The following is a 26,052-nucleotide window of genomic DNA, read 5'->3' on the forward strand; positions in this document are numbered from 1 at the left end:
AAATCTTGCCAAACACGCCTTAACATCGACTTGGCTTATTCTATAGTCATTATCCATCAAAGATAAAGGATAGGTTTGATGTGTTTCTTGAGTAATGCGAAACGTGCATAATTTTTGTTGGTCGATTAGTTGGTCATATTTTATTCATGAATGAGATGCACGTCCGAACTTCTTGTTGGATGAGTTTAACAAGGAAACGTAGATAAGTGTCTCTTAGCGCTATTAAAACAGGACTAAAATTGGAATCTCTGTTGGATGTCAACCAAGAATGAATAGAATTACCATTGAATGTTCGTTCTAATCCCCGAACAAAATCACATCCAGCACGATGACAGTCGAACTGTTACAATTTTTTATCATGTCGTCATCTTGTTATTGACCGACTGATCTGGTTCATGGAGCGGTTCAAATTCTATAATTTTATTGTTATTAGAGTACAAGGGCAAGAAACGAACATGCAAAGGACAAGTTTGGCACACCTTGTTAGACTGATTAAGGATTAAAATAATTCTATCTAATTCTTATTTGGTGTTTGATTAATTAACGTTGGAATTAAATTAATATAGAATGCTTAGCCTTCTTTATTTAACCATATAAAATTAATGTTCTATGTGGGATTGGGTTTAGGTCATATTATTCACTAATTTATAAATTAAAAAAAAGATTAATTAATGGAATTACATAAATTTACTTCCAAGTAAGAGCTAAGAATTTCACTTGTAAGTTATTTAAAAAATAAAAAAAAATAAAAAAATAAATAAAATAAGAAGAAGAAGAAGTTATAACTAAAAAAAGTACAAGTAAAAAATGCAATAATAAGCAAAAATGTCACTTATAAACGAAAATTTCATTCTTATTTTAAAAAAAATGTATATAAGTGAAAAATTCATTTATGAGTGCAAAATTTATGTATGAACAAAAAATTTACTTTTGAGTAAAAATTATATTACAAGTTATGAAATGCTTGTGCAGTTATAAGTGAAAAATATAAGACAAATATTCACTTATAAGCTGTTATCAACTTTACAATCTCTCTGATCTCAACCAAAATATCCAAATTGGCTTTTTACAAATGTTGAAATACAGGTTTTCTAGTGGAAAGTACATTAGAGTCGAGAAATTCTAACTGCTGTAATCAACTTTACAATCTCTGATCTCAAACAATATACAACTAAGTGTTTATCATAAACACGACAGCAGCTTGTACCAAAGAATCAAGAATATGAATTTTTCGTCCCCACAACAAAGATTGCAACCACTGAGTTTTCAATACTTGTACAGTTGACATTTTTCTTTCATTCACAAAACAACAAACACTGCAACTACGCGAGAACAGAGCAATACTCATTCAAGTGAACCCTTCAATAACATATTGACAAAAGCCGAAGCCATAGAACTCAAAATCACTGTCCTAAAAAAGCTGCATTCTTGACAACTAAAAAAAAAAAAACTATTCAGATTGATATACATGGTGAGACTATTTGCTAATTCCTATGAGAATAAACACAAGCCCTGATGTGAAGGATCACTTGGAAGTGTGGCAACTGTCACGAACTTGTAAACTGGCAATGCTCTAGATGATCCTTTTGGATAACATTACCCTGTACTGTCAACTTTTACATTTACTAAATCCCAGAAACATTTGGGCAGTTAGCTTCTATTGATGAAACATCTTACACTTATTGATCAATATGTCACCTGCGGCGCGAAGAATTATAGTGTTTGTGGGCTTTGCTCTCACTCTGTATCCTATCTGCATACATTACCAGGGAAATGATCTCATTGATTTCGTTCAAAACAATATCTCCTCCGTGATATTGTCATTTATACTTCTCATCACCTGTTTTCGTTTTGGGAACACCATTACTGGGTCTGATAGCAGATTAAGAATCTGGAGACAATATATAATGATTATGGGATATAAACATACCTTCCTGTACGTGTTAAAGTCATTTGGGGTCCCTTTATCTAGCCTCACCTTCACACCCATACGTCTTCCTCAGAATTCCAAGAACGCTCGATAATGTTTCCCGAGAAGATTGAGGGGTCAGACACATCTGTGGCCTCATTAAAAATTGATTAGAGGGAGCATTGCCAGATGACGACAAAAAAAGTAAAAAGGGACTGAGGAAGTAACAACAAATCCAGAATTGAAACATTAAAATGACATGGATACAATTCATAACAAAGAGACCATTTTAACATACTACGCAATAATTAGCATGTCTAACTGATCACTGTTTAAAACAGAGCAAGTTGTTTTAAAATGAAATTCATTTGCTCTATACCATCCAGATAGGCTGTAGAACGTGCATACGAAGCTTGCAGTAAAGGGAAATTGCAGTGAGACGAACGTAATTTCTGACCAATCAAAATCCTCACACAATCTTGTTCATATTCTAAATTTTAGAACCCAGCAAGGCACATATTACTCCATACTATGTCACATTACTGGAACATGAAGTGTGTGTCTTGCAAAAAGCCCTGCCAAGACAAGCAATTTCCACTTCATTCGCGAATCTTATTATACGGCTAAGAGTAGGACTATCGAGAATGAAAGCTTGAGCCATCACTTCAGAACTTGAATTATGACTTGACTTATAAATGATATGAAGGAAGAAGGTGAGCATAGAGGCAGCAGGGCTTTCTTCAGCCAGACAGGACAAAGAAGGCAGTAGCAAAAATGGAGGAAAAGAAACATTGAAGCACAAGATTTTGAATCTTAATCTTCAAAATTAACATCCGTGCATCAGATTATAAATAATTATTTTATCTTTTTAATGTCACCGCATAAATTGGCACATCTTTCCATTGCAATTTCACTTGAATGCTTGAGAAAATTGATCCCACCAAGGACAAAGGATACATCCCCAGATAACTGTAAATGACTCTTTCGGGGATATAAGACTGTTGCTTCAACTCATAAAATTACTTGAGAACTTGCATTTGGTTTGAGAATCCCATGCCAAAGTAAAAATCCAAAAAGGATACAGAAAGAGTAACATAATTGAGTGAGGCATCAGATGAGCAAATGAAACTCGTATAAGATAAAGAATGTTTGGAAAATTTAACATAATGCAGAAAACACAAGATAGAGATCGCAGGATCCGAAAGAATATGCCAGTTCTAAAGTTCAATCATTTTTGTATCTAACCACTGGGATCTATTTGTTGTATATCTCAAATGAACAGGACAGACATGATAGAAGATTCAATTTTCTGTTGCAAGACACTTTAATTACTGTATTGTTACAATGCAAATTAAGACTCTTGCACAGAGCATGCTGGTCACTTGATTGGAAACAGAAACTTTTCATCCCTAAAAAGCAATGACAATGATAAGCGCAATGAATATTAATTTATAAAATTACTACCAGGAAAAATAACCTGATTTTTTCATACATCAGTTTCTGCTTTCCTCACTCGTATAGATAAAGCAACTGTCAGCTGTCAACCATCTGTAAACCGAATAAAAAAGTTAGAATAACAAAAGATGATGCCCAGTTACTTGTACTCAACTATAAGGGAAACACAAAAATACAAATGATCCAAAAAAAAAATTTTATAGGAAGCGGGATATAAGAGAAATCATAAAATTGATGACAACCTCAAAGAGAAAATCTACTGAATTCTTTTCAGGGTATTTCCACTTCAAGAAACCCTCATGTGTTCGAGGAACATATGGATCATCCCAGCCCTGAAGTACAAAGGCCACAGTCATCTATTTATTAATTAATTAGCAAAAGATTCGATGACATCAAATACTCTGATCACATACCACAATACAGTGTATATAGCACCTCAAAGAAAGATAGGAAAGAATTACATTAAAAAGACACAGGTAGTGATAAAATTTACAAGTTGAGAGCTGAGCAATAAAATTTGCTACTGGCCCTACAATATTCTGTTTTCTCAGTAACAACAATCTGATGATCCTTCACAGTGGAAACTTTTTTCTTCTATTTTTCCTGGTTTCCACAGCAGCTGAGAGACATTATTGTAAAACTATGCAATCACAGTAATTTCTCGTATGTTAAATAATAATCAAGAGCAGCATGTTAAAATGCATGAAGATTAAGTTCTAAATACGAGTACTCACTACTCAATATAATTGTCAGAGCAAGAACCTGAAAAATAAGACCATCTGCTGCATGTGATAGCTTTGGAATAAATCCCCTCAAAAGTTTTGTGACAGTAGACAGCATCCAAAAGTCCTTCCTCCTTACCTATGAAGCTTTGGAAGATTAGAAGAGAATTCCATCATTTTGCGAGAGAGAATGAGGAAAGGAGGAGAGTTGGAGGCAGGGGTAGGTGAGAAAAGGATAAATAGCTATAATTCCATATGACATACCCTAAATGGTTCCATGTCATATCTATAACAAGGATTTCTGGTCTGATACATATTTTGCCGCTCGGTATTCCGAGGTTCAATCAATTCCTTTTCAAGCATTTTCCAACGTTCATTAAAGGGGCACTGCATCCGATTTATAAACCATAAAACCAAAGTTTGATAAGAACATAGTCAGCTGCAATCATGAATAGCAATAAAAACCAAAATTGTTGAAAAGAATTTATAGTTGCCCAAGAATATTGGTAAATATCATTGGATAAAGACTGTTAATAGCCAAAAATATTGGTGAAGGAGTATGCACGCAACAGTCACAATTGTATAAGATCTGCCAAGAAACAGAGGAAGAGAAGGGAGGGAAGCAAAAGAGAGAGAGAGAGAGAGAGAGCCATGAATGAGAGGAGAATTGGGAGAGCGTAGTACTGTATTCAATAATGAGAGTGTAATTAAAACCTTCTCATACCCTTCTTTATATAAGCGTTTAACTTAATCTAACTTAAGTAAGAACTTGTTCCAGGAAATAAAATAAAAATTACAAATATCCTTCAAAATGCTTCTAAACTCTTTTCTAAAATTAAGCGTTCAGTCTTGACAAGTCTTCCATAAAATATCTATTACGATCTCTATCAAATAATTGGCAGCCTTTTCTTCGTAAAGTAAATACTGCCTGAATACTCATTAAAATTGCAATTTATGGACTATCAGCAACTTTCCAGGCGGTGCAAGTTATTAGACCAGAGGCGTTTTTGTTGACGAGTTGATGACAGATGAGATGCAAGTTAATTGAAATGTGTCTTCACGAGTATCATCAATTTCATTCGACTGCTAAAATAGTGAATTTTTAACGACAATACAAGACCTCTGTACTACTATATCTTGCATTTATATTAAGCATAAATCAGCCCTTTCACTATAATTCTGCAAGAAGAAAACAGAACAGTGAGCATATATCTCATATATCACAAGTTAGGTTTCGAAAAACATGCCATCTAATAACCAGGGAAGATGCAAATTACAAGTGAACGTTTCAGATTTAAGATCAATCAACTCGACTGAGAAAAGGTTGTGAACTTAAGTATGAACTCTCTGATAAGATAACAAATGAAACTAATGCTCTAGAAGAAATTCAATTTTCCGAATTTCTTCATTTCTGTATGTGTTTTCCAATTTCTGCCAAAGAAACACGCCTCAAGCAGCAGGCATGAACTTATTCCCTAACCAATAGAAATAGAAGTGCTAGGCAATGGAGTGAAGTCGATAGCTGAAATGAAAGGCTCCTAAGACTCTCGTAAAACTATAGGAAATAGTTTACACTGCGGTCTAGCTAACCATTAGTAATGTAGCAACCACCCCTAAATACACAACCATCGAGTTTTCAAGAAGAATAGGAATAGCTACAGCCATTAAAAAAATACAATCATAGAGGTTTCATGAAGAATAGCTATTAAACTCATGCCTTAAATTGCATAACTTTATAGTTTACCTCTACGATTGACACCTGATTAATTGCCATCATATCATAAATAAGATATCTTCTTTCTTTCTTTAGTGAATCAGGCAAGGTATCAAGTATCATCTCCCCATCAAGTAATGTAAAATGGTGGTCTTTCTCAGCCAGTCCCTAGCAGAGAGACACCAGAGTATTAAGAGAAAAATCATCGGCAAGAATAATTTCAATCATGAAGCTATTTAAAGCTGAAAATATCCAGATAGCGAGTAAGCATGCATACTTCATTGCTGAGTCTGCAAGGGAATCTCATTTCAACTCTTCGAAAAACAAAATGCCTATCAATTAAGTAACACCCGTCCATAGTTATTATGTGGCATAATAGTAAGATTGTCTTAATAATCGTAAGTTGTCCCTGGATGTAAAAGAAAAATGAACTACAGAGTCATGGATGATACAATTAAAAAGAGAACATATACAATGTACATAATAACCTGCCTGCTACCAAATTCTAAGTTGATTCAATTAAACCAGCTTTTCCCATCAAGATGCAAAAGTTATTTAACAATGATATCTTTATGGATGTACAAAATATCGAGTACAGCACTCATGTCCATGCGCAATGTAATGAGGACACAATGCAGGCCTCCCTGAGTAATCAAGTATGAAAGCTAGTCAAAACAGTTGCTAGGATAAATTTTAATGCATTGTTTTCTTTATAACCTATCCCCAGTGGAAAGATTAAAGCTTGCGGTACTTCAGTAAGGTTTGTGAATGCCTGGACAGAATTTCGAAGTTGATTGATTTTCAGATGGGAATGGGAATGCGAATGCGAAAAGGAGTTCACTTCAATGCGTTGTGTGATTTCATTTCCTTCCACGTGTTGCATGGTAAAATGACTCTTCATCTAGTAGTTCAAAAAGCTGGAACAAAAGTTCATTATTAGCTGGTTCACAGTTGAATGACCTTTGAACTCAAGAGCTTAGTGTTTTACAATATGGAATGTACTGGGTGGTGCCAACATATATTATAGAACATAGATCCTCAAAATTGAGAAATTATAATATAAATAACTAAATGACCCATCACGCACAGACGAAGATGTTGAACAAGACCTGTTAAGAGACACTGGATGCGACCCAGGAAACTGTGGATTTCCTCTAACCTGAAGATTAAGAAAATAAAAATGGCATTAACGGTACATAATCGGCTGAAATAGAAATCTCACATAATATTGCTAATTCAAACAACATTAGCAGAATATAATATCAATTTGAAAATCATGCCATTACAGAATAAGAAGTGAATATGCAATTAAATAAGGAATGGCTGAAAACATCCTATGTATGATATATCTTTAGATAAGATAAAGTAGAGCATGCAAAACTGAAAAATCAGAACGCAGAGGAGTTCCTATTACTCCAGGACAATAAGTGATTAAGAGACTCAGCGAGAAGTATCTAAAAAAATCCTATATCAGGTGTGTAGATAGAATAAATTAGAATGAAAAATTTGAGAATGAAATGGCATCCAAATTCCTACCACTCCAGGCAACTTCAGGGATTGATAGCAAAACTGTCGCAGGGTTTCTTGTTGGTCAACAGGTATAATATCTCCCAAAATGTCATCGTTTGTCATTACCAACTGTGTCTTATGACTTTCCTGTAAGAATATATTTTCTGAAGTAAAATAACAGGGCACTGACATAACTACAAAGATATCCGAGGAAAAAAAAATGTTAACCAGAAGGAATCGTGCATAAAATCTCAAGGCACCGGAACAGCGTTTCACCAGGGCAGGTTCAACTTCATTACTTCTCTTTACTAATTTGCCCCCAGAATCCATTATGAAAAGGACTGACACATACATAAAAAAAAAGTAAAAAAAAAAAAGGCCTACTTGTGGAGGAGCTGCAAAACCTTCATCATCGTCATCTGGAACCACCTTGCCATTTAGATCGAATTCTGAAGATCTTTTCCACTCTGGAGTTGGAGAGCAGACAACCATTTCAGGTTTATTCTCATGATAAAAGTTATACAAGGCGTCAATGTAATCTGGTTTGTATATTCCCGGAGGGCGTGCATCAGCAAATAATTTGATTGCCTGAAAGGAGAGGAAGTAAAGGTAATCTGAGGAAATATTGTTTGCTCCATTGGAAATAAATGAGGATAAAGTAAGACAAAGATGCTGAACTGAGTGACAGATTTTGGTTGTGTACGCACGAGATAGTGAACAATCATGTACCCAGTGCGATTATGACCATGTGTACAATGCACAAGGATATATTTCTTTGATTGCTTTTGCCGAGAGAGAAATTGTGATACCTATAGAAGTAAAAATATCACTAAAAAATTTCATAGATTAGGACACGACAATAAGACCAATCATTGATACCTATAGAAGTAAAAATATCACTAAAAATTTTCATAGATTAGGACACGACAATAATACCAATCATTTATCAATTTCATAAACCAAAGACCAATTTAAAAGGAGTATGTTGTTGACTTGAGGACAAAGGCTACAAAATAGAAATGCCAAACATAGAAAAGTTATCACATATCGGATCCCATATATCAAGTAACAGATTCTGCTAACCTAAAATGCTCAGAATTTTCTAACTACTTCCTCCAAATCAATTGTAAGAGGTACATAATTATAAAATTTTCTACTATTTTAAATTATTGAAAGATCTTTTAGATCCATATGCAGGAGAAAGAGGTCATCAATAATTAATGTATATTTTAGTTCAAACAAAATAGTTTACACCTGTAAAGTTCCTGACATTCTTTTAATTAAAGAGCTCCTTTTTTTTCCGCAAATGTCGAACAGGAAATGTCCTTTCTACATCTATCATCCAGAATAACCCTTTTTATTTATTCTTCTAACTTAAAATGAATAGCACACAGATGTCCAGCAGAAAAATTTCGCATCCATAGCGATCATCCAGGAGAACCCTCTTTAGTTTCTCCCAGTTGGAACAAATACTGTATAACATGGAAACTGTCAGTTATAAAATATTATGCACATATTGTTGAGTGAGAATGAAGACTGTGAGCCTTTAATGAGTACCGAGATATGATGAATGTTTCTATACGCCACATACCTCATAAAAAAAATATTAACAGCCTCATTATCAGGCACAGAATCACATCCCTTGCATGGAATCTAAATTAGAATGTAAATAATCAGCAGCACAGGAATAAGAGTCACGTATTAGTGGAAACCTCAATCTTCATTTAAGGACGTAGATGATTGTTACCCACCTTAACATGCTTGATACCTTCTTTCCTGCAATCTTTTATCACATAATATCTATTTGAATTTGTAAGATCGATCACCGAACCAAGCTGAAACCATCAGTAGAAATTCAAATGATAAAAATAATGCTCTGAAAGTCCCCGTAAATTGTCTTACTCTTACAATTAACCCACAGACATTATGATTCATTGACCATGTAGAACTAAATGTTTATGTAACACCACAGACCAAAAGATGATTGTGGCATCATATGCATTACCTATGATCACCACATGCTTAACTTTATTCAAGTACATCCTGAAACGATATGCACATGTTTAGTTTACCATCTCATTTCCAACTTTTGCCACTGAATGCACTAACATGATGTCAAATATCCTACTCTAGGAGATGTAAAAGCAGCATTCCTCACTCAAAAGTTCTGGGCCACTATGACGAAGCTGAGAAAATTTGAAGGAAACTTGAAAATAATGTTGCATTTGCTTCAATGCTGACAACAAAAGTAAAGATCGTCTAGTCTAAGGTTAGTCAAAAACTCAAAATAGAGCAGCAGGGACAGATTAACGCTTCCATGTGTGACCTATAAGCTTATGTAGGCAACATAATGTCTAATGGTCTTGTTAAATGGCTTTGAATCCCAAGCTCACCTCCTAAGCACCCAAAGAATCTGTTTCATCAGGTCTTGCCTCAGCATCAGAAGAATCATGTGCCTCAGATACAAAACATATTATACCTTTCTGTAAACCTCATAACATATTGTTCTTTTCTGGAACCCCTTTTAGGCAGAAGATAATTTTTATACAATATTTCAAACCAGAAGAAACTTCAGCAACTGTTCCAATACAAATTCAATTTAATGTGCCTCCTCCAAAAAGTCGACAAAGAATTGATAATTACCAACCCATCCCTGTTCCCCGAAAATTGGGGTCCATGTACACACCTTTCTTCCTAAAACCCTTTGCTGATGAATCACCTGCCTAAATGAGTATCTTATACCAGGCAGAATATAATCATTGAACGATTCACCTAAAGGCACTTTTGAAGGAATTAGACAGTTTAGTTCTTGACCAAATGCAGGGCAGTCCAACCAACCTGCAACCCGGGGAACATAAAGTTCAAAAAACCAAAATGATATGGACAAGAAGAAGAAAAGGAACGGACAATAGCAGTACTTAGCCCTGTTTGGGCTCCATTAAAATGTGTTTTGAGATAAATGTATTTTAAAATAGTGATTTTTTTGAAGAATGTAAGTTAAAAGAGAGAGTATGAATTCACGCGTAATATTATTTTATTGAAAAACGTGTGTTTAAAAAGAGGAGACAGAAATACATTTTGGATAAAATGGAGCCCATACAGGGGCTTATTGAATGCCCATCCCACGACCAAGCAAAAATATTGGGGACAACTTATAGATATTTGGTTGGGCTTGTGCTCAAAAATAGATACTCAGCCTACGGCTCAGAGATAAACAGCAATTTGATGCTTATCTTTTCCGTAAAATGGGTACTCATTCTTAAGCACAAGGCTAGGATTGTGGGTAAACTCTAATGTTCGAACTCTTCAAAATAGTCGGAATACTCATATCAGACACAACACGACATGAATATGGGTATGGAATATGTGTTGAATCCTCCAAATTTCAACTGGATACTTCATCGTTTTTGCTTCTTCTTCTTTCTTTTTTTCCCCTTTAATTTCGCTTTTCTTCTTTCCTATTTTCGCTCTCCTAGCGTCACCACCGAGAGGCTGGAGAAAGGCAGCAACGCTAGGTTTTTCCTTTTTTTTTCTTGTCCTTCCTTTTTTCTTTCCATTTTCTTCTTTTTTCCTTATTTCCCTCTCTATAAAGATGGTTTAGAACTTTGTTTGTATAAAATGAAAATAGGTTTCATATAATGCTCCTTAGTGCTTTATTGAGTCCAAATTGCAATCAAATCCCCCATTTTCTATTTTATATAACATTTACAAATTCCTATAATTGAAAACTAAACCCAAAATTCTATTCTATTCATCTTAAACCCTTATTCATCAGTCATTTCCTTCTTTGTGAATGATTTATTTTGATCTATTCAAAATGACATCTTGGATTAATAAAAAATTAACGTTTGAAAGACGTACCCACGTACCCATATCGAAAATTTGGACTTTTTAATTATGTTCCCGCATCCTACATTTTAGAAAATTAAATATCCGACAGTTAGATACGTACTCGATACCCGTACCCGAGTCTGAGCATCATAGTGACTACCAAAATGTAAAGGAGCATTTTTTCAAAAAAAAGAGCCCACGTGGAAGGACATTGCATTAGGACCTTTTAGAAAGTCAACTTGAGAAATTTTATTAATTGCAGACAAGTATAAATTTTTGGCAATTGCACGTTAACATAGCCAATAATTAGTAACAAATTTAAATTGTTCTAATTGTACTTCGGAAATTTTTTAATTTAATTCAACAAATTATTGAATTCATTTTATTTGGTACTACAACACGTGCACATATATGTAGGCAAATAAAATATTGTTAAATTCATGCCCATTCAGTGCCACCAAAAAAATTGGGCACTTCCACCCATCAAATCAAGTTCCACAACATAGGACATTGAGCATCAATTACATTGGGCCATATCATCAGTTAATTACGAATGGCTCTCTCATACCTGTATGAAGTGGTCGGGCACAAATCTGTACTCAAGCAAGTTCTCTCATGCATTAAGTTTTCATCATCATTCAACGCAAAATTTAATAAAATATTATCATTTAATTTGAAATTGGTGCAAAGCCCTGAGTTACAGTCAATCAAGTCCGAGATAATAGCATATATGGGGAATTTTGGAAGACTCTTGAAGTGATTAAACCAAATTACACTTCTGATTTGAGATTAAAGCATGAAGTCCTTGAAATAACAATTTAATTTTATTCAAGTGCAAGATCAAAGCATCAGTGAATAGTTCAACGAATGACTTCTTTTTTATTCGAGAACAGCCATCAACTCAAGTTTACATTATATAAAGATAAAGAATCAAAAGATCTTTGTTTGAATTAAGAATTTGTTTGTCCTAATATTTTGAAACTTAATCAAAATTTTGGATTTTTCACTGTTTTCTTGACTATGATTTCGAAGTTAAACTTTGTGTGTACACTAAGTTACCATTTTCTCAATTTTCTTTTAACAGCATGGTGGGTGGACCATACAACTAACAATGATGATTCAGACTTTCTGGTATCAGGGACCCCATTTTAATTTGTTTTAGTTAATAAAATAGATGGAGAAAGCTACAAATTATATATTCATTGAACCAACTACTTCCTTAACACCTTTCATTCTTCCCTCTCTTTGAATAATTTCGGATTAGATTACTGATAACGAATTGGAATACTTGAAAAATCGTCAAAGTCCATTTGGATGAACAAATCCCGTTATAATTCTTCACACATCAAGCTCAAAACTAGTGGAGATAGTTTATTATCATGTCTCTGTTTCTCAGTTAACACCTCCCAAGAAGTTGTACTAGAAATGACTAACTGATCCATGCAACAAAATTGCACTTACCTGGGGGGAGTTTATTATGAGGTCTCTGTCTTTTCATTTGATACCCATCATCACATGGAGGAAGCTGGGATACATATAATGGCTTGTCATCATTTCGTTGTCTTTAAGCCACTGAATCCTTTCCTCGCGTTCCTATTGCAAAAGCACACACCAAAAATCTTGCTAGCAAGTATATATGGCTTTCAGATTACAATTTTGAAAAAAGATGTTTCAACGTGAAATTAATTATATGTCAAATCAAATGCATGGGCTCAAAAATATTTTTGTGCTTCGGTAGATATATATATCCTTATTGATTTCTCTTTTTATTTTCTAATGGGGCATATTTTGCCAACTAACTCAGTAACAAGTATTGTTTGCAAAAAATGCAAGTAAAGACACCAGCCAATTCGACAATTTCGAGGCATAAATGTGGGCTGAGATGGAGCAGAAGAATTAGGGGCAAAAATGACGAACAGAACCATGACTATCTCACTCATCTACCAAGTACCGTGACATTTCACATGCCCAGACTAAAAGTTTTAAAACATATCAGCTGTCGGCATTATTGTAAAGGGAGTGATTCTGCAGGATGTAAGAAAGAGAGAGAAGGGAGGAGAGGAGAGGAGAGGAGAGAAGAAGAATATGCGGGAGGAAATCTGTAATTTCAATGTTAATAATAATTGTCTGACGACAACCAGAAGCATTTAATTTTTTTTTTTTTTTTTTTTGTGCGCCAGGTATTCTACTGCACCGAAGTGAGAATTCAACTTCAATAACTTAAAACTTGTTCTGTGATCTAGTAGTGCTCTTCATGCCTAACATTTGACCTTCTATAGCAGGACTTTATCTGTCACTAAGCTAAAAGCCTTCATATAAAATTTAAAGCAGTACTAATCTGAAACACAGAAAGGTAAAATCAGATCAATCATTTCAACTCAATATTAAGAGGCTTAAATGATAAGATAGTGATACCCGACGTGAAATCTGAACAGCGCTTTCCCCATGTTCTGCATGTTCATTGTATATATGTTCTTCTTGCCCATTGTCTTCTTCTGTGTGTGGTTCAGGAAACACCTCATCCTCTTCTGTTTCTGGGAAGGCATTCAAGTCCATGCTGCCAATCATTCAAATCCACTGAGAAACATTTGTCAAGGCAATGCTGGACAAATTGTGGTCTACCTTCAAATCACCAGTATTGACTCTATTTCCTAAGCCAGACAATAAAGAAAACAGAAGTTACTTAAACATGAGCTTCCAACAACAAATCATGCTAACAAAAAATATCATAAATTAACTCCCTCCTGATCACCTAGGCCCCCACCATCTCTCAGAAAAATATAAGTAAAACATTGCCATAAAATATCACCCTGCTATAAAACATAATGGCAAATATTAAGCACGTATCCATGGTATTGTCATAGTTGAGAATAAAGCAAGAAACACGTCTCTTTACTCTCAGTTAATGAACAGTCCTACAATCTTTCCCTTTTTGAACATTCTCCCCCTTTTCTTGGAGAGCCTTTTAGGAGGAAGGTTCTTATTAACAGTCTATAAAAGGAAAATGACCCTAAACCACTTAGTGTAATCATAATTTTCTAACAATAAAATGAACGTATGATCTAAGTGAAAGGAGAGGTAAAGAAACAGAAAAAAATCTTTGGCTTCTAAGGAAAATGCTCCTAAAACACTTAGTGTAATCATAATTCTCTAACAATAAAATGAACCGCATGAACTAAGTGAAAGAGAGAGGTAAAGAAAGTACAAGCATCTTTAGCTTCAATAAATATATAACTAACTACATGAGAACAACAGCAGATCAAAAGAGCATCTTCAAGCGAGAAATCCAATTAAGCCCTAGAAAAAAAGTCAAAAAGACACTGAAATGTAAGAACATGACTCTGATGCTTAAATTTGAATGTTGCACATTAGCCAAAGAGTGCATAGCCATAAGTATCCATTAAAATGCCAGGCACAACCCTTTGAATCTCCATGGTGATGTAAAATAAGTCGTGCGCATTTAAAGAGAGAAGTCCAGCTATTCAAACAACAATTCTGAATCTTGCCTCAATTAATTGTGTGACAGATAAGCAAAATAACATTGGTCGACTATTAAAATTCTTAAGAATTAAAAAAGTAATATGTTACTTCCTTTTCAAATGGCATCAATCAGAACGTTTCCAAATCTGAACAAAATTAAAGGTAACAGATAACATTATGACTGTTCAAAGTGCAAATGGCCACAAACCAATGCAGGAACAGCTCGGCTACAAACATATTATTTGCCGTATCTCAATTGCAAATCTTATCATATTTTTTTCCCAATTTGGGTTAACAGCTGTTTCGCGCGGGTTAGTCGCTAACAATTAAAAGGGATCAGACGATCGTGTAAGGGACAAACCTCTTGAGACAAAGTCCCAAAAAAGGGGTGTTCTTTTATTGGCGATGACTTTACAATTGGAAGTGAAAAACAACGTGCCTCCAAGGGACGCAAGCACACGAGTTATTGAAAGGAAAGTGTTAAAATCTAAAAACTAAGGAAATGAAAATTATATGTTCTCTGTTCGAGAGTTTTTGATTCGGTCCTTTGCTTCTATGTCCTTTCTCCCTTTTATACTTCATGGACGATCTCTTTGTGATCAATCGCTCTAAAAACTGCTTGATCGTCCTATAACTGCCCACTTTCTTCGTAATGGCCAACTTGTCATGAAAACTGCCTTTTTTAACTGCTGTCATTACCCTTCATCATTCAACCGTTTTCGATTGAGTTCCTTGAATCGTGGAACGTGATAGGGCTACTTCAATAACTGCCTAGATAACTGCACTTCTTGATAACCACGACGCTTTATGTTGTTAAGACCTTGGGTGATTTGAAGGTTTGGGCGAGAATAGAGTAACAGTTCTGGGCGACTGTATGACACTCCATTCGCTCAGATTCTGGGCGACTTGCGAACTTGGGCGATGGCGTTACCGCGTTCTTGGGCCTCCTTATTTGGGCCTTCATCTTGATTTGTTCGATTGGGCTTCGTTCTTTGGGCTGTCTGATTTGGGGATCCTCCAATTGGGCTTCACTTCTTGGACTGCTCGATTTGGGCTGAATTTTTATGTGTCAACAACAGCAAAAACCAATATTCCCAAATTATAATTCAGTAACTTTATCTGTTCCCTACATGCAAACCTGAGAGTGTAAACTTTAAACCCAAGTCATCATTCCATCTCCTCTTTAAGGGCTAAACATATAGAAATATAACCTTTTTCCATTTGTAATCAATAACAGGATCGTTAATATGCTAAAAATGGTTTGAAAACTAGACTCTATATTTTTTACTTTTTACATGCACACAGTCAGGTGAAGAAAATTAAAACCTCGTGTAAGAGATTCTGATTACAGTAATCCGAAGAGATAAAAATAAATAAATTACTTCGAACCTCGAATAAAAGAGACGACATTAAAACAGTCAGCCAAAATTTCTCACTGAAAACCTTCGATTCACCAACTTGCTGGATAAAACACACGGGGGAAAAAATCCATCTTTCCAAGTTTCCAACGTAACCTATAATTGAGCGGGAAAAAATAAATACACACACGAGCAAACTTTCGGCTTAACAAAACCCTGGAGTGAGAAAGTGAGCGAAAGATCACAGAGGCGCGTATTCAGTCCATGGGAAATGAAAATGGAGAAAAAAGAGTATTTATTGCATATAGACACTCAGATATGTTGTAATATATACTGTGTATGTGAAGTTACATCCTGAGTGAAATGCAATATAGAGAAAAATTTTGATGGTGGAGTGAAGCGTGGTGTGGGGGTTGTACCTTCACGGTTGTTAACTGGCGGTGTGGAGTGGTGGAGGACAGAACTGAGAAGGTCAATACAGTAACAGAGTCCAGAGAAGAGTGGTTCTGTTAAAAGTTGAGGCGGGACTTAACGGGGAGTGGGTTAGGATCTGTTTGGTTGCTTTAGTATAGGAAGGATTAAAAATAAAATAAGAGTAATGTCAGTTATTTTTAAGTATTGTTATTTTGTTCATAATGGTTTGGTTGAAAATCATATTTTTAATAAATTTTGATGAAATATATGGTTAAAAATTTAATAATAGTTGATTTCATAGAATCGTGGTTAAAAATGAGTTTTAAAAAGTTGAGACCAAAAAAAAGAGGTGGTACTGAGGATGTGCGAGTTGAGCGACCACACAGGGCCTCAAAATTGTAGGGGCACCAAATTTTATTTTTTTTTAGTTGTATATTTATTAACAAATAAATATTTAAATATGTATTAATTTTAAAATATAAAATTTTTATTTTTATGCATGAGATATTAAAATTAAGAATAATGTAAATAACTAATTATACTTTCCTTAAATATAATATTCTTAACTAGTATTCCTACATTAAATAATGTAAAGGAAAAGGGAAAAGTCCAAAAGAGATCAGATCAAGAAGAAAGAAAAATTGAAGAGCCACATTTTCCAATCGCCTTTTCGGAGAAAGAATTAAAGAAACCAACTGTCTTTTCCAATTGCTTCAATGATAATTGAGGCATAGAAGAGAGAAATCAATCGTCTTTTTTGCAGAAATAGTATTTTTCTCCAATCATCTTTGATTTGGCTCCAAAAAATTCTCTCTTTTCCTTAAGCAATGATTGACGATTCGTATTTTTCATTAAACTCTCGCTGAAAATCTGAATCACCTGTTATTTTTTCTTTATTATCATTTCATCAATCTCGTTTAGTGATTTCGCTGATTTAAATTTGCTTTGTAAGAACTTGTTAAAATTTGAATTCGCTTTGAATAATGCTAATTTGAAAGCATGTTGTGATCGTCTTGAAATTGTTTTAAGACATATAAATTTTGAGATCTTGATGGCGAAAATTTATTTCAATAGTTAAAAGTTCTGCGAGATCTTTTACCAAAAGAAATAAAGACGGCTTTTGATATATTAACTTATTTGAAAATATTGGATTGCTTTTTGAATACATGTATTGCTTTTAAAATATTATTGACAAATCATGTTACTGTTGCATTTGTCGAAAGAAGTTTTTCAAAATTGAAGTTATTAAAATCTTATTTGTAATCAGCCATTTTACAGGATCGATTGAATATATTAGCTTTGATATCTTTAAAGCAATAATTTCTAGAAAATATTAATTACGAAAGTTTAATTAGTGAGTTTGCCTCTAAAAGTGTAAGAAGAAATATTTTTACATGATTTGTTGCATTTCACGCTTTATATATATATATATTTTCAAGGTTTTCTTCTATGGAGTTGCACGAAGAGGCTAGTGGCTTGGATGAGTCTTTATTGATAACATATGAATTTTGATGAAGTTCAAGAGATGCTTTTGAGTTTTATTTATATTTTCTTTGTTTATGTATGTAAAAATAATAATAATAATAATAATAAAACAAATATTTAAATATCATATTTTTGCAATGAAATAATATTATTTATATATTTTAGTTACTTGAAAGGGACACCATTTTTAAATCTCGTACAGGGCATCAAAATCTTAGGGTCGACTTTGCAAAAGAGAATGTACTTTTGACGCGATCAAAAATTTCTGTCCATATAGGCTCATGAGTTCAAATCACGTCACCTGTTGTCTCATTCGATAAAATTGTACACATTTTTTGAAGTGGAAATATCACGTGAAGCTAGGTAAGAAAAAAAGTTAACTTTTTCCTAATTTCATAATTACTTGCATCAAGTGAACTTTTTTATTATTATTATTATTTTTTATGAATTATGCATGTATAGCTTCAGCTAAAATTTACTTTTTCGAAAATTAGGTTAGTCTTCGAGCTTTCATTCCTCAATCCACTTATCCGTTCCTTTGTATACCTCTCCACCAGTAGATACAAATGAGAACATTTAAACCACGTCTACAAAATTCAGTGCCATGCAGTTGCTTCAAAGTCAATGTGACGCTCCTTATGTTTGGCTTTTATTTTATAAAATTCATTTTCAATCATATATTTCAAAAAATTCACAAATTTTATCAACTTTCAAATATAAATATATAACTTTTATTAAAACTAACTAAAAAAAATCTAATTTTTAGTTTAACCAAACATGGCCTTAGTACTTACTTTCAAGATTAATAAGTTCTATTACTTGGAAAAACTATAAACATTGTACAAGACGAGTAACTTAAAAATAATTTTTACGACCTAATAACTAAAAGAAAAGTGTCGTGATCATTTTTTTTATTGCATCATACATGGGCAATTACCATTCCGTTTCAATCATGTCATGTGTACATTAATTTTTACACTATACCACGTGATAATACAAGATTGGACAGTTTAAGAAAAGAAACATTTTTTCCATCAATCAAATCATGCCAACTTAGATGATTTCAAAGGTGAACATCACTTTTGATATACAGATGGCTTAACTCATTGAGTTTAGATGGTTGAGGTGTTTTTTGTCCTTTCTCTAGATTTGATTAATTGTTTTTGGATTCTGTTCGAGATTCCCTTGATGCATTGGAATCTTGTACAGAAACAAAATAATAACGTGAGGTACCTTGCAACCATGCAAAGTCAATGCCAAATAGATTGTCATTATGAGATTGTTATGACAGGATTAGCATAATCTTTGTTGATTAACAATTTGCTTAATTGTTACAATGTAATAATTAAGGTAATGTCAAAATATTACATCAAATTATAGAAATTGAAATTTTGAAGAAAAAATAAATTGATTTCCCCATGTTTGGTTTAGATATAAAATTAAATTTCTAGTAGATTTTTATAAAAATTGATGAAATGTATTGTTGAAAAGTTATGAATCCCATTAAATACGCTGCTAAAATTAATTGATGACTTTAGAAGCCTGGATGCTAAAAAGACAATTTCTAATTTTAAATCAAATATGACAGTTCCTAGCTAATCTTGTTTATCTGGAGAGAATTTACAAGAGAGTGTCTGAGTGCCAAACTACTTTATCTACAGCATTTCATTTGCTCTGAAGATTTGAACCAACATTCTCCCCCCACTTTGATTTGCCAATGCTCAAAACCAAACTGATTCAATCCAGAATCTTGACGAGGCATGGAGGAACTGTTGCATTTCTTGCATGTTACCACAATACAAACTTCCATATTGACTTCCAAAGTTGGCAGAAGCAGAGGAGAAGAAACTTCAAGGGCCAAAAACCAGCTCCTTCAAGGATGTAAATGGTGAGGAGTATCCATAAGCTCGAGTATCTCTCCATATGGTGACTCCTATTACAAGGCAAACATGATATTTAAAGCACCACAATCAACCAACATATATAAAATGGAAAACATGAGGTCTCATAATCGACATTTTCAACATCAAGATATGTCGGGCTTCTTTTTGTTCTTTCTTTTCTTTTATAGTTTGCACAAAAACCTAGTTTTAGGACTAGTGCACAACACGTGGTACTAGAGCCCAACAAGATATAATATAGTCAAGTGCAATTTTTTTCTAATTTAAAGCAAGTCTGATAGTTGGAGAAAGGATTAAGACTTAATCCCAAGCTACTGCTTCATCCTCAATGTGAGTGATAGGACACTCATCGCCGCAGATTTTCTCTAAAAAATGTATATTACAACTGTGCTTCTTATGAAAAAAATTGGACATCTTTAGCTGTATCCCTCCTCCAAAGATGGATTTAAAAATGAAAGGCTCAAAAGAAAACTTCTAAAAATTTCTATCTAAAATTTTTTTTACATTTGAAACTTATCCTTTTGTTGGAAACTTTGAAAAAATGTATAATGTTCCTATAAATCTATTTTAGATGTTTGATAGATATTATTTTTATTTATTAAATAACAAAAAATAATCTTTTGATTGATTAAAAGTTAAAATAAGAAAACGTCTTTTTACGTTTTTTTTACGCCTATGTTTCGCCTAGCCTATAGTTTAGCCTCCACGCAGTACGCCTTTTAGAACACTTGGCTCAACGTATTGCTTATCCTTTTGGGTACCTTCCCTTTTCCTTTGTAACAAAACAAGGCAGAGCATATTTGGGTAAGCTGGAAAAAAAAAAAAAAAATCGAGAACATTTTTTTCTTCTAAGCATGTTTGGATATGTTATGTATTTTAACGTTTAAGCAGCTCTTACCTTGCTACCAAGCACAATGTTAAACTTCATACCAGAAATGTGAAAGTAAGACGCACCTATCCAGGCAATAAAGCCAAGGGTTGCAGCCAAGAAGAACTCCTTGCTAATACTGTTGAAGCTGAATTTACGACAAGCTTTAAGTTTGTAAGAGAAGTACAGCCACTTGAGATACTCTTTCTAAAAAATTGCTGCAAATCAACATTTAAAAGCACATACCAGTACATGCATACTAGGTTGCCCAATCCATAGAATATACAGCCCCAGCTCGAACCAGTGAACCTGCAAATAAGTTCTTATAGACCACATATTCTTACTCATACTTTTAATTGCAATTGCAACTATCTCTCAGTTACTAATGAAAATAAATGAGATTAGAATACAAGAGATTTAGTGCATATTTGGCAAAGCTTATAATTGCTTACAAGTTGGTCGGTTTTATAAACACGTCTCTAGGACGCAAAACTTTTACCAACTATTACCCACATTATTCACACATTTTGTAGCTTATAATCTAGTAAAAAACTTTGCCAAACTTAGAGCATGTTATTAACTCCTCTGAATTATTCTACTTGTATATTCTTTGTGTACATCATGGTTGACATTGTGTAAGGTGTAAAAGTCGATTGATTGTTTTAAGTGTGTTTAAAATTAATGGCAAAACTGTGTGCCACATCACACAATGTCAAAAGAACTGTCAACCTAACGTACATTAAGCAAACTGAACTCCTTAATACATCAAGTGCTTGTGTGGAAGGAATTTTTTGAAAAACTATTCTCAACTCATTTTCAACCACACATTCTCCCAAAAAAAAATCATTTTTCATGTTTTCCCATAATTCTCCACTTCTTAATCACACATTCTCCCACTTTAAAAATTTCAAAAAATCACTTCTTAAAAGATACACCAACGCAAGCACTAAAAGCCACAATACTTTATTACATTTATGCAATAACAAAGAAACATCATTATAACAAAACTAAGTTTATGAAACAGAATGAGCCTTTTCCTTTGCCTTCTCAATGATGAAATGTGGATTGGATTAATATGCATTAGATTAACCATATTAAAATCAAAGGAAAATCATTGGACACTAGAAAGAGGGACACAGACATACCACATGAAATCCCGAATAAATAAGGCACGTGGAATCATAAATCCGTTTCCAATCATGGCAAGTAACATTGTGACAGCTGACAAACCTCTTATGTTATCAGGATTCAGAAGATTTGTCCACTGAAAAGGAAGTACAGAGTCAAGAAGTTGCACTGAATGACTCAGTGAAAATATTAATTTTTATATACAGGAGAAGAAGATGGATAACCATTTGTGCAACAGCCATCCACATGAAAAGAAGAGTGGCACACCAGCTAGATGCTGATCCAAGAAATTTTGTTCCTTGGTCTGAGAGCTTACCCATCCGAGCCTAAAAAAGGTAAACAGCGGCAAGAGTAGATCAATGTCCTACATCTCAGTTCTAGATCAAGAACTCCAATGGTAAAAATATTCAGCTCTACTCCCAAAAAGATAATATGTGAATTACAGATTGGTGAATGCATAGACATAGACATATGCATGCAACAACCATGCATAACTGACTAGAATGCATTTCATATGATGGGCTAATATCATTTGGGGATCTCATGATACAGATATAGACTAGTCTAATGTAAATTTTTGGCACCCAAAGCGTGACAAATAATGAAATCGAGCAGCAAGAGATTAAATCATAATTTACTCGGACTAACTACATCACAAGGGTCAAGGTTTGAAACTTGAACCTTTCCTTGAAATGGGTAGGAACACAATCAAGGTCCAAGTTGGGTGATGCTTCAATACATCACTAAGAGAGCTACAAAGCCCTTCACAGAAAGCAAAAGAAAGAGTATTTAACGAGGAGAGAATCTGGGTAACAGAACGTGAGAACTCGAAGTTTATTTAAGATTATAAAAAGGACATATGATGCTGTTCATAGAAGTTTGAGGAAAAGTAACTTAATGGGGAAATTTTGAAGTGCATTTTGCTTCCAATCTCAGAACGCAATTGAGCCATGAAGACCTTAAAGTGATAGTTCTTCTTTTATTCCCAACTCACTACTGTAGTTCATTTTCTTGTTTCCTTTTTCTTTCTTCTTCTTGTGTTCCCTCCATCCATTATCGCAAACTACCAATGATTTTTGCAGTCAAACATCTTTTTTCTAGCTTATTTCTGTAGGCTTCTTACCTTTTTAGTTGTGAAAAATTTTACATTGATTTTTTTTACCCTATTGAGCGGAAGTATTATTTTTATTATTTGGAGTTCTTTGGTTGACAAGGGAGACGCACTATTAAATGCCATGATCAGGATAGGCTGAGAATTGTTGCATACCCATGTGCAACCAGAGGTTCACCCTCTCTCTTCATGTACTTTATTAGGAGTTCTTTTGGTAGACAAGGGAGACATACTATTAAATACCAGGATCAGGATAGGCAGGGAATTGTTGCATAACCATGTGTAACCAGAGGTTCACCCTCTCCCTTTCATGTACACATGCACTATTTTTTAATTTGGTCATCACAAAAAATGCTGAAAAATGCCAAATGTACAACAATCTCTTACGTACATTTCAACTTTCACATTCAAGTGGAGTTTAGTGAAGTCATGCTTACCATAAGAACAGCAAGCACAGCCGTCGAAAAGGAAATCACTCCAGGCAAGATAGTGTTTGGAACATATGGGACAAATGTTGACCACATAACCTAAAACTCCATCCATGATGGACAAAGATCAGAACAAGGAAAATTTATGCTGTTCAGAATCCAGCAAGTTACTATGCATTTGAATGAGAGGAATTTTACTTGTGGAAGGGCAGAGAGCCCAGCGATAAGAATGAAATCTTCCCAAACACGCCAGATTTCCAGATTGAGCAAATTAAAGTATTTCATAAAATTCACAATGAGACCAGATGCAATCACAAGGGAAGTAGCAATAAAATGAGGAAGAGGCATAGCTTCAGCCATGGCCAGCTGCAACATCACCACGTACATGGATACAACTCCAAGAGTCTGCACCACCACTGCTTCAGTTTCCTTCTTCTTGATAAAGTACGACATCAAAGACAGATTCCCGAGCAATCCAGTGAACATCCCCTGTACCAAATAGTCATTAGTTTAGAACTTCACATGTTTGGTTGTGCTGAAAAGTAAGTTTTGTTATTAAAAGAAGCAAATTTGAAAATTATGTTTGGCAAAATAAGCAACTTAAAAAGTAAGTCTGACATAATATTAAGCACAACCATACATATAAATCCAAATCTTTAGTAATAAGTACAAGCAGAATGTGGTACCAGCCATGGAACAGCTAAGAGTGCAGACTTGTTCCCTGATAGAAGATTCCGAGTATTGAGTATAATCTGAGGCAGTTGCAACAACAGAAATGGTACATTTGCAGCTCCTGCAAACTTTGCTGTCACTGAATCCCATTGTTCAAGGTTCTCATCTCTTCTCAATGTTGATGATTCTTGTGTTCGGTTTTCCTAGCAATGATCAAGAAAGGAATTTTAGCCCCTGGATAAAGAAACTTAAGGGCAGGTTAATGTAAACAATGGAGAGAAAAAAGAATAATCATTTGCTGCCTGAATAATTACATTAAACTGCATATTAACTAGAAGGCGGGTTCCAAAGTTTACCTTAGAGAGAATATTAGAGATGCAAGGATAATACTACACCTAGACTGTTTTTAATTCAAATTGAAAGCTCATAATATAGTTTAATTTACCTGATTAGTGGGATGTATCTCTCCAGAGTTAAGTGCGGGAATTGGTTTGAGCCGATAATGGCATACTGACAGTCCAAAGATCAGCACCTCCTTCAAGCTGAGCTTTTCATGAGTGGTTCGTTTCGAGTACAGTTGAGAACAGAAAACGAACTCTAAACGACGAGAATAAGAGCAATAGGATGGCCGACAAATTTGCAGTGGCACCTTACCCGGTGGTAGTAACAAACACGACATTTGACTTTTCAGGAAATAATAATCCGTATTTTGCACTTGTATGATGGAATCTGGCCCAAGGGGTAGTTCAAGATATGATCATATGAATTTCCCGGTGACAAAAGCCAAGTGAAATGTTGCACCCTTACATGGATAAATGCATTCTTTCGCAACAGTTATATCGTGTATACTATGTAAAGACTATGTACCCAGAAATGACCATGAACTGGAGTGCTACGCTGTCTCATAATATGTATTGCATCTAAATTATACCAGAGTTCATTTGGGGAAAAAAAAATATGACAATGAAAATGAATTGTGCATTTCACCATACTCGGGCATCTCAACTCTAAGTCATGTGCATCAAAAATACCAAGAGCAGTTGATGCATTTAATTGATGGAACAAAATTTTTGCTTAACACGAAGAGCGAGTTAAAAAAAAAAAAAAAAGAGAGAGAGAAAGAGAGTAGAAATTACTTTTTTTTTCATTTTTTTTTTTTTTACATGCTTAATTTTATTATTAGAATTTTAGTTCAAGAACTTGCTCCTCTTTATTTAATTTCCTCAAAAGTACTTCATTCTTTACTTTAGGCTAAATGCTCAATAGCAATTAAAACTAAAATATGCTCTCCATAATTTGTGGTTGCTTATCATGAAATTATCTGAACCCAAAGCTCGTAATTCATTCAAATTCGTTATGCTTCATCAAAGCGATCAATTACCGATTAGTGAATTCAATTATCATGATCCTCAAGTACAAAGAAACTATCTTTTGGGCATTTCAACGAACAGAAACAAGAAAACCCGAGTTCTTTTAACAGCTTAAGATTAACCGTATTATATACAAAGGCGGAAGGGGGGGCGCAAATTACAAAATCAGGGCGACAAAGAAAATCCGATCACACGTACCAGTTTAAGAAGCAGCTGCAGAACGAGAGTAACAATACACTCAGAGATGCAAGCTTTGATTTGGTTCCTTAATTTTCCAAAAATTTATGCTAATTACGTTCATATTCTATAAATATATTTTGTGTTTTTGTGTGTATATGTATGTGTGCTTCCAGATGTACCGAACCTGATCCGCAAGAGGTGGTGTGGGAGTTTGCGTTCTTGATGTTCTTAGGAGGGAACAGAAGGTTCGGTAAAGAAGTGGATTGTGTCACCTGTCCACGTATAGATTGATATTAATACATATATTCAATCAGGACTTTTTTTCAATAAAAAATAAAAATAAAAAATAATAATAATTTATTTCACTACATCTCATTTCCCTACTATATAAAAAGGGGAAATGTGAGGACACTGTAGAAAACAACAATGTCTTGATCCATCTTTACCGTATCTTTTTTTATTTTTTTTGTTTTTTTTTTTTCAATTGGGACCAAAAACGACGACGTTTGCTTGATAT

The 26,052-nt window shown here is 34.2% G+C and overlaps 1 protein-coding gene and 1 pseudogene across 3 annotated transcripts; both read right to left on the reverse strand.

Annotated features, from left to right (window-relative positions):
- Nucleotides 1-1,035: 1,035 nt before the first annotated feature.
- LOC111373460 lies at nucleotides 1,036-16,520 on the reverse strand (annotated as a pseudogene).
- Nucleotides 16,521-19,374: 2,854 nt separating this feature from the next.
- Nucleotides 19,375-25,805, reverse strand: LOC111365674 (maltose excess protein 1-like, chloroplastic). 3 transcript variants are annotated; one of them, XM_022986213.1, is made up of 11 exons: nucleotides 25,720-25,805; nucleotides 25,554-25,620; nucleotides 24,431-24,714; nucleotides 24,000-24,188; nucleotides 23,512-23,802; nucleotides 23,323-23,412; nucleotides 21,999-22,100; nucleotides 21,792-21,910; nucleotides 20,893-20,955; nucleotides 20,733-20,794; nucleotides 19,375-19,810 (listed from the first exon to the last, which is right to left on the reverse strand). In XM_022986213.1, the coding sequence occupies exons 3-11, from the start codon at nucleotides 24,662-24,664 to the stop codon at nucleotides 19,728-19,730; spliced, it is 1,233 nt and encodes a 410-aa protein (XP_022841981.1). In that variant the 5' UTR covers nucleotides 24,665-24,714; nucleotides 25,554-25,620; nucleotides 25,720-25,805; the 3' UTR covers nucleotides 19,375-19,727. The 3 variants fall into 3 exon arrangements, 2 of the variants coding, with proteins under 2 accessions (XP_022841981.1, XP_022841980.1); XM_022986212.1 differs by having other exon boundaries at nucleotides 24,431-24,787; nucleotides 25,554-25,798; XR_002697473.1 differs by lacking the exons at nucleotides 19,375-19,810; nucleotides 25,554-25,620; nucleotides 25,720-25,805 and having other exon boundaries at nucleotides 20,740-20,794; nucleotides 20,893-20,968; nucleotides 24,431-25,090.
- Between the last annotated feature and the right edge of the window lie 247 nt (nucleotides 25,806-26,052).

The sequence above is a fragment of the Olea europaea genome, chromosome 2 (genome assembly GCF_002742605.1).
Source record: "Olea europaea var. sylvestris chromosome 2, O_europaea_v1, whole genome shotgun sequence".
In the NCBI taxonomy this organism is placed as follows: domain Eukaryota; kingdom Viridiplantae; phylum Streptophyta; class Magnoliopsida; order Lamiales; family Oleaceae; genus Olea; species Olea europaea.